General features: G+C 31.8%; 1 protein-coding gene across 1 annotated transcript; it reads left to right on the plus strand.

The window, feature by feature from the left end:
- Nucleotides 1–854: 854 nt before the first annotated feature.
- LOC105108786 (P-loop containing nucleoside triphosphate hydrolases superfamily protein) lies at nucleotides 855–4,026 on the plus strand. Its single transcript, XM_011003241.1, has 5 exons — nucleotides 855–1,185; nucleotides 1,296–1,629; nucleotides 2,015–2,131; nucleotides 2,331–2,533; nucleotides 3,568–4,026. Exons 1-5 carry the CDS (start codon nucleotides 1,027–1,029, stop codon nucleotides 3,808–3,810), a joined length of 1,056 nt encoding a protein of 351 aa, XP_011001543.1. The 5' UTR covers nucleotides 855–1,026; the 3' UTR covers nucleotides 3,811–4,026.
- Nucleotides 4,027–9,139: the final 5,113 nt, after the last annotated feature.

Below are 9,139 nucleotides of genomic sequence, written 5' to 3' on the forward strand. Positions count from 1 at the left end.
TATTTTATAACCTCAATTTCAAAAGCATTCTTAACCAAACACATTAAACTAATTTTTATTAAACCTCAATTTCAATTACAGTTTTAATTAAATATCTATTTTTTTAAAACTAACCTTAACTAAAAATACTTTTTATAAAATAATTTTTTACAAACCATAACCACAATACTAAATATATTTTTCACCTTTAACAAAAAAGCATTTTCAACCCAGATAATAATAGGATCCACGTATAAAAATTACCATTAATTTTATAATCAAACACTTCAATACAACTGTTACGGACTCAACATAACCACGAATGCTCGACCACACGACCTCGAAGACAAGGCTAGGAAAGCTTGAAAAGAAATAATACAAGTGAAGTGAGAGATGGTGATGGGTGAGAAAGTTTCTTATTAGACAAGCGGTGTGTGTATGTGACTATATATATATATATATATATATAAATAAAAGATAACCTCTTTTTTTAATAAAAATTCAATTTTTAAAATTATAGAATATAATAATAATTATTTTTTAAAATATTTTTGACTTCAAAATTATTAAAATAATATTTTTTCACTCCAAAATATAAAAAAGAATTATAGATTTTGATAAGGATATATATATATATATATATATTTGTAGATTTTGATTAATACATATTTATCAATTTTTCATTTTTATCTTCGTTTATTGTTAATAAATTTTAATAACACACATTATTTTTTATTGATTTGATTATATTTGTATATAAACTTTTTTATTTATATTTATATTTTTTTATGTATAAATAAATATACATTAAAAAAAACTTGTATATATAATTATTATTTTTTTAAAAAAAAATACAACCTACCGTGTTGTGCCGGTTGGATGGGTTTGTCTGTGGACATCAAGATCAGAAGTGGTCTCAGCTTATTGCTCCTTTCCATTTGGGCAATAACTAAGCCCAGTAGTACTAATCCTTCTTTATTTATGAATTTCGAATCACATTGCCTAATGCCTCAACCCTTTCTTTATTATTAGGAAGAAGAAGAAGAAATGGGAATGGCAAGTAGGAGTATAGGATTGAAGGAAATAGGAGAAGCATTAAAGAAAGCAAAATCAGGATGGTACTCCCTTCACATGGCAGCTGCGTCTCATGCCATTGCTCAAAGAATCCCATTAGTTGATTTCATTCTTGAAGTCAGAGATGCCCGGGTAATGCTATAATATCATTAACTCCGCACCACGGGCACCACACCACACCACACCAACTGTTTGATGATATGTCTGACTTAATTTGTATATGTACTTTTCTTTTCTTTTAGATTCCTTTGTCATCCCACTGTCAGCTTTTGAGCAACTTCCCGCCTTCCTCTCTTCGCCGTATTATAGTAATGAACAAGACCGACCTTGCTAATCGCTCCCAACTCAAGGATTGGACTAAGTATTTTGAACAACAAAACTGCATTTCTTATGGAGTCAATTCCCATAACAAGGAAAACGTCAATGATGGGGACATTATTTGTTGTTCCGCATCACTTTGCTTACAGTGTGACCTTCTTTGTAGCCAGGAAACCAAGGATGGAGCTTACAGTGTGACATTCTTTGTAGCCAGGAAACCAAGGATGGAGAGTGGAATTTTGGATCAAAGAACTATTTGTGATTGAAATTGATATCTGGGATGTATTCTTTAAATCAGAAAACCCGTTTGACTGACTGCTTCTGGAAACTGTTGCTTGAAAGCTTGTATCCAAAACACTTTTTTTTTTTAATTAATAGGGCATACCATTTTAAGTTTTCAAATACTACTTTGACAACACTTCTGTTTTTTAAGTTTATATAAACTATTTTGGAGCACTGTTTGACATCTGATTCTTATATGTTCACCATGAAAACAATTTTTTCATTGTTTTTTTTCATTCTACTTTTAGAAATACGGTTTAAGAATAAAGGACAGTAACCAAATAGGGCATACAATCCCCACTTTCCCATACTTAACTATTCCTTCCATTTATCTGCATCAAGTTGTCATATTATTATTGAAATTTGCCTCTCATTTTCCAGATTGGTAGCCATCCCAATATTTATGTATTGGATACCCCAGGAATTTTACCTCCCCAGATTCATGACTCTGAAGTCTGCACCAAGCTAGCTTTAACAGGTACAACTATGCAAACCCTTTCATGCCGCCGTGCAAATGAGTGATATGTTTGTCCACTGGTTGCATTAAACTTAAAATTATTATGAAAGCCTCTTGACCAGCTTATCCATATGGTTTTATAAATTAGGATTGTGAGATACTTTTGAATTTTCAAATTTTTCCACAATCTCAGCTGAGGTTTTTATTTCCCTTAAAATAGGAGCAATTGAAAACTTGGTTGGGGAAAAAGAACTTGCTCGATATTTTCTTGCTATTCTCAACACAAGTGATGGATATAAGAAATGGGAAAGGTTATCCACACATGGAAATGACAAATCATTTACAGGGCAGGAAGTAGAAGGCTCAAGTGACTCAAAGTTAAACATGAAACGAAAAAGGCAATATCCCTCCGATCACACTCAGGTATTGGTATTTGGCATCTTCTCTAATTTTATTTGGTTATAAGTTGTCCTTTGATCTTTCTTATTTATTTTTGAAAAAAGAAGAAGCTTATGATGATGTTGTAGTAAATTGAATTGCAAGTGTTCTTCTAGGAAATAATTGAAAGAGAGAGAAGGACTTTGAAGAATTATAAGAAGAATTTGACTGGTGTCGTCCTGAGGACTGATGGAGAAAGCTACTCTAGTTGTAGGAGATTAAAGAACCCAAAATAAATAATAAATAAATAAACAGAGAAAATAATTCGATACAAATAGAGATAACCATTTTCCAAACCTGTACTTTATCAGGATTGCTGTTTGAGTTTCTTTAATTTTTCTTATTCGACTTCTCATACAATAAAAAAATGATCAATCAAGTACATTCATTTTAGAAATACATTCTCAAGGGTCATTCATTTATCCGATGTTTATTAGAAATGGCTAATATAATTTGGTATGCAATTGTGCTGTAAATAGCTTATTTGAATATTTATCCGATGTTTGTTAGAATTGGCTAATATAATTTGGTACGCAATTGTGCTGTAAATAGCTTATTTGAATAAACAGTTATGTGCCTCTATAGAAGGGGGGTCTGAAGATTTGTTGTCTTAACTTTTTCCTTGTTCCTCAAAACTTTTAAAATGTTCATTTTGTTATTATTTTCTTGAGATGATCGTCATAAAAGAACTTGTAGATGTTGAACGATTCATATTCTGAACTTGAAATGCAAAATTGAAGTATCTTTAGACTTTGCCAAAAGATCAATAAGTAGGTGGTAGTCTGCATGGCATGAATCCATGATATCAGTACCAGCTGTAGCCTCGCTTACTGTAAACGTGTAATCTAACAGTAATCCCAGGAAAAGAAAAAAGAAGCAATTGTCCTTCTATCTATGAAAAAAAAAGAAGCAATTGTCCTTCTATCTATGTAAATCAAGCAATTATATGATTAGTTTATGACTTCGTTTCATTTTGTTTCTTCCTATTCTGAGAATGACATTTATTATTCTTATTGTAGGATTTCATGGTGAATAGGGTACGTCGGACTCTGTTTGAATCTATTTCTTGTTTGGATGGAAATGTACAAAATGAGAAGGATTTGGAGGAGCTAATTGAAGTGCAATTCACAGCGTTGAGAGAAGCTTTCCTGGTTTCTTTGGAACCAGTCAACGATTCTCAGACCAAGATTTCAGCTAAGTTGCTCAATCTTTATCGTACTGGGAGGCTTGGACACTACACTTTAGATCCTCTCCCTTTGTAAAGTAAATTTCCCAAGTCTGTATACAGCAACAAGAAACTGTAAAATCAGTTTGGTTGGCTACTCTATGTTGTGTTCAGATCCATTGTTTATGTTCATTCAATCCTCTCTCATTTGTATTTTTTAAAAATGGGGGATCTTGTATCTTGGAAAAATCATGGACATGTGGCAGAAGGTTTGAATGAACATAAAAATTTTGGGTCCTCAGGTCTACCGTTACTGCCGCTTCTGAACTCTGCTTCTGTTTTAACAAGCTCCAGTCTGTGCAGCACCACAATCGTCTCAAACTTCTTCGTATAAACATAATCCTGAACAACTGGCTACCCTGTAATCTCGTCATGATGAAGTAAGCAAGCTACCTGGTTAACCCTGATTTTGGTTTGGATATCCAATTTTCAACAACTTACAGAGATTTCAAGTTTGGTGACAAAATTTCCTGTCTAATCTGCACATAGCTTTGAGCTTGTCTAAACATCTTAAACAAGGCCTGCAAGGTAAAATATCATCTTCATTTAGTGTTCCCATTTAAAAATGTAAGCCCAACAGGGAGCCATGCTAATGCCATGCCAGTCAGTTGTTTGTGAAAGCTGAAAGCTTTGCCACCGGACTTTTTACGCAGCCATTCGTAGAAGTCATCAGCTTTTTTTCTTTTTTTCTTTTTTTTTTTCTTTTTATTGGCAAACAAAACTCTGGTATTTATTTGAGACTTGAGAGAATAAGGTAGCAAGTCTGTCCCTCCCCCATCTGATTGATTAGTTTGAACAAACTGGATTAACATGAACTTTGGAAGCCTACTAACCATCACATCTCTCTTAATTAGTCAATAAACTAATGCTAGTTTTGACTAAATACACGTACTATTACTACTATTATTATTATAATATGAATAAAATGAAAAGATAGATAGGCTGATCCACAATCTACATGGTTGCTCCTGGTGTCCATACCTGCTCGTCCGACCCGACTATTAGCCCACAGAGAGCTGGCAATGACTGAAATTGTTGACGTTTCAATTGACAATACGAACATTAATTTAAAACTTGTTTGTTTTTGTATTTCGTGTTTTTTAAAAAAATTATTTTTTAAAATTAATTTGTTTAGTATTTTTAGATCTTTTATATTAAAAATAATTTTTAAAATATTTTAAAAAATATTTTAATATAAAAATATTTTAAAAAATAATTATTATTATATTCTTAAACGAACTTGATCTCCGGTGTGAATAGGCGGTAGCTTTGACGTCATGGGAGTTTGTGCGGTTCGCAAGAAAGAATTTGAGTCTGGTAATGAAGCTGCTCGGATGCCGTGCTGTCATGTTTACCACCGACATTGTATCACCAGGTGGCCGCAAGAAAGCAATACTTGCTCCTGTTGCCGCTATGAATTAGTAGGCGGTAGGTACCAATGGGCAGAGGGCTGCCACCATATCATCTTAGGGTTATCTAAAACTATATCCTCTTCTCTTCTCTTTTTCTGTCAAGCAGCCCCGGTGGAAAATAATAGCTTCACCTGGCCACGACGTGGTTGTGTGCCCACGGGCCGCAATTTAGTTGTGGGCGACCATGGCAGCAACATGCTTATTTTTCAACTTCTCCTCCGTTCACTTGGCGAGGAAGTAATCTAGTGCGCCAACTTTGTGATGAATACAACCATCACTACTAATTAAATTGCGTCCAGATCTTCATAATCTTTGAATGATTTAAAGAAAGCTGTTCCTTGATCATTACCCTCACAATTACCTGTAGCATTCATGAACCACCCTAGTATAAATTATTGTTATTATTATTATTAAGAATGCACATCCAAATTGGTCCGGTGTGATTTGGTAATAAATTATCATATATATTAATTTTATTAGTTGAATTTAAAAACTCAAGAATTACTATAAATCTCTTATCAAACTTTCCTTTAGGGTTGATATTTTACAATTTATTCAATTTAATTTAAGTGTATTTGGTTTGATGTTAAAAGTTAGAGCACAACATAATATTCATAATACTGATTAAATATTCTATTGGGTTTTTAAACAATAATTATGATGGAAATTTTTTTTACCGGTAGAATCACTAAAGGTGGTAACTTGTTATCGAAAAACATATCATTGGTAATTTCTATTCTCTTGATAATATAATCACCAATGGAATAACTCTATGGAATTTTTTAGGAACTCAGTTTATCAGTAATTTTGTTTGTGATTCAAATTTGGTTAGGTTTTCCATTAGTATTGTATTTAATATTTTTTTAAAATAAAATAAACAAAACATAAAAAAATTTAAAAGAAGAAAACTAAAATAAAAAATCAAAATTTTATTATTAATTTAAAAAATATTATTAAATACAGTTTATCTAATGTACAGAGGCTGGAGGAGAAGGAGAAGATGAAGGTGAATCTTTGTCAACACCAAGTAGACAACAAGGTTGACCACATGTTCTAGTGAGGGTGGAAAACAATTCCTCGTATAATCACCTAAGTTCGATTATCTCAGAACTAAGTTGGGTCATCTTAGCATTAAGTCAAGTTGTTTGAGCTTCATCTTGTTCTCGTCCAATCACCTAGAAAGTCAAAGATTGAGAGCTTTAACCTGATTATGAGGAACCAACGATCGATACACTATGATCTATCTGTATATCCTTGGTTGTAGTGTTTGAAATACTGTAAATTTGATTCTTATAGAGTTCAGTAGACGATCCTACCTCCAGTCATAAATTAGGATCAAGTTCGGAATAGGTCGAATAATTATCCCCATATCTCTCCTGTTATATGTTTCCTAAAAAAAATAGTTGAGAAATTTTAAAAATAATAACTTAAAAAAATTGTTGAAATCCAACTTACTATAAACTTCTAAGCTCAGCTATTTACGAGCTACCACACTCTTTTCCAACAGTTCTTATTTCGTATGTAAGTTTCAGCAAAAAAAGCTCAATCGATCTTAGATTATATATAAGAACCATGACCTGCAAAAAAAATTATTGTTAGTTAAATATTTTTATATAAAACAATAATCTAAAAAAATGTGTGTAATAAAATATATTCCTACCATCCATTCGTATGTGAAATGTACATAATGGATCTGTCGATGTCCATGGCAATTAAACCATAAATTAATTTTCTTGTTCTGGTTCTCTACACTAGATTGTAACTGGTACACTAAATGCTCAAATATCACGTGTTAGATATATACTTCGTAGATAGCCTCCGAAACATATGAAGGTCTGAAATTTCTCTACACGGCCATGTCTTCCCAGCCTAAAAAATCTTCTTTTTTTTCATATTTCTTTGATTTTTTTTGCACCTCATAGTAGAAATCACGCAACCTATAAGGTAAAAAATAAATTATTGGTTAAGATAATGAAAAAATAAAATTTGAGCATTTTTAAAAAATATAATATTTTGAATTTAATCTTATCTAATGAAGTTGTGATTTTCACACCCTCTTCGCAACTGCATTGTCAGCTTCCTCCCACTAAAATTTTTCCTTGTACATCAATTTATAAAATAATTAGTTTATTAAAATTAAAAAATTAATCAAATTAAATTAATAATATTTTTTTGTATATATTAACTTTGAACTTTCCAAACCAAGTATTAATCATTCCATTCGAGATTCTTAAAAACTTAACTCTAATAAAATAAATGCACTTGCATCGACGATTTCATTGTTGATGTTATGGTGCGAGCAATCTTCATATTTATAAACTTGAAATCCTATTCATTCTTGGAAATTAATTATTAAAAAAGTATTCATTGTTGTTTATTTTTAATCATGTAAGGAAAAAATAATAAACTTACATGTTGTAGTTGAGCTTTCACTGAGCAATGTATTTCATAGTATATACTTGCTTCTTACAATAGACACCCACTTTACGAGGTGGCATCATACTCTACAAGTCTACATCGAAAGAGGGTGTTCATGCCTCAAGTGCTTAGTTATAGTTATCAACTAACGACTTAAGGTTATTAAAAATATTTCTAGAATAACTAGTAGTACTCTTCTCCGTATTACTTACTAATGACCTTTCCTTTATGATCTAAACAAATTAAAGCATAAAACAGATAATAATATTTTTAATATATTCTATTTAAAAAAAAAATAGTAGCACCTTTTTTTATATAGAAGACTATCAAAAATTGATTACATGTAAATACATATTAATAAATAAAACCACAAACCAATTGATTTTATTTATAACTAATATTAAAAAAAAATCTCTCATAATTTTCTCATGCTCTGTATACATCCCAACAAATTAAGTGCTTTATATACATCCCAAGAAACTAAGTGATATGCACTTTAAAACTAGCTATATTGTTTTAAAACCATGTTGTCTAACCTAAAACAAACCAAAGTCCACCCGTTTTCACCTTTTTAGCGATCAATCACCTAATTATAAAGGTGATTATAAAGGGGGTATTCCTATTCTTTCCTAAGTTTAATAGTATAACACATAATTTATTCATTAAAAAAAATATTCAAATAAACAGAAGCAAATAATCACCATTCAAGCACCTCATTATAATGGGGATATTTCTGTACTTTCCTATAGTATAACACATAATTTATTCATCAAGAAAACATTATTCAAATAAACAGAAGCAAACAACCAACATTCAACTACCCAGACTCTCTCAACAAACATCGGTTAAAAAAAAAGGGAAGGGCAAGAGGCTTACTTGGAGTGGAGGCTTGGAGGATGAAGACTTGTCTGGCATTGAGGATGGAGTGAGAGGTGAAGAGAATGAGAGGGATGACAGAGAGAAAAAGTTGACAGAGAGAGAAGAGAGGAAGAAGACGAAGAGAGAGAGATTGAAGGGGGGAAGAGAGAAGAAGTAAACAAGAAGAATAAAACACTGTTGACAAATGAAATTAGAGATTCTCATCTTTTATTTTGGGCTTTTTATCAATAAAATTACCAATAAATAATTAAATATTTATTAATTTTTACAGTCCATCGGTAATTCTGTGTTGGTAATTAAACTTAATGAGTAGTGAGGGACTTGTCTTGATACCCTTCTAATTAAGAGTTGAATTTGACATGGATGGTTTGTAGTGGAAGGCGACTGTTTATATCTTTAGACAGTATTTTGTGCAGGTTGGATATGGTTTTTATTGCTCGTTTTGTATGCATTATGAAATTCTAAAGGGCTTTTGGAACGCTAACAGTTCACTTCAGTTTTAGAACACTTCATTTGCGTTCTACCAGGTAATCGCCCTGTGCATCATTTGTGCCTCATGCTTTTTTCATCTTGATATTGCAAGATTCCTTTTCTTGAGAGATGTTGGATTAGGAAGCATGGTGATGTCCCATGAGATTCGCAGACATAGATCATGGC

The sequence above is a fragment of the Populus euphratica genome, unplaced genomic scaffold, assembly GCF_000495115.2.
Source record: "Populus euphratica unplaced genomic scaffold, PopEup_1.0 scaffold198.1, whole genome shotgun sequence".
Taxonomy (NCBI): Eukaryota; Viridiplantae; Streptophyta; class Magnoliopsida; order Malpighiales; family Salicaceae; genus Populus; species Populus euphratica.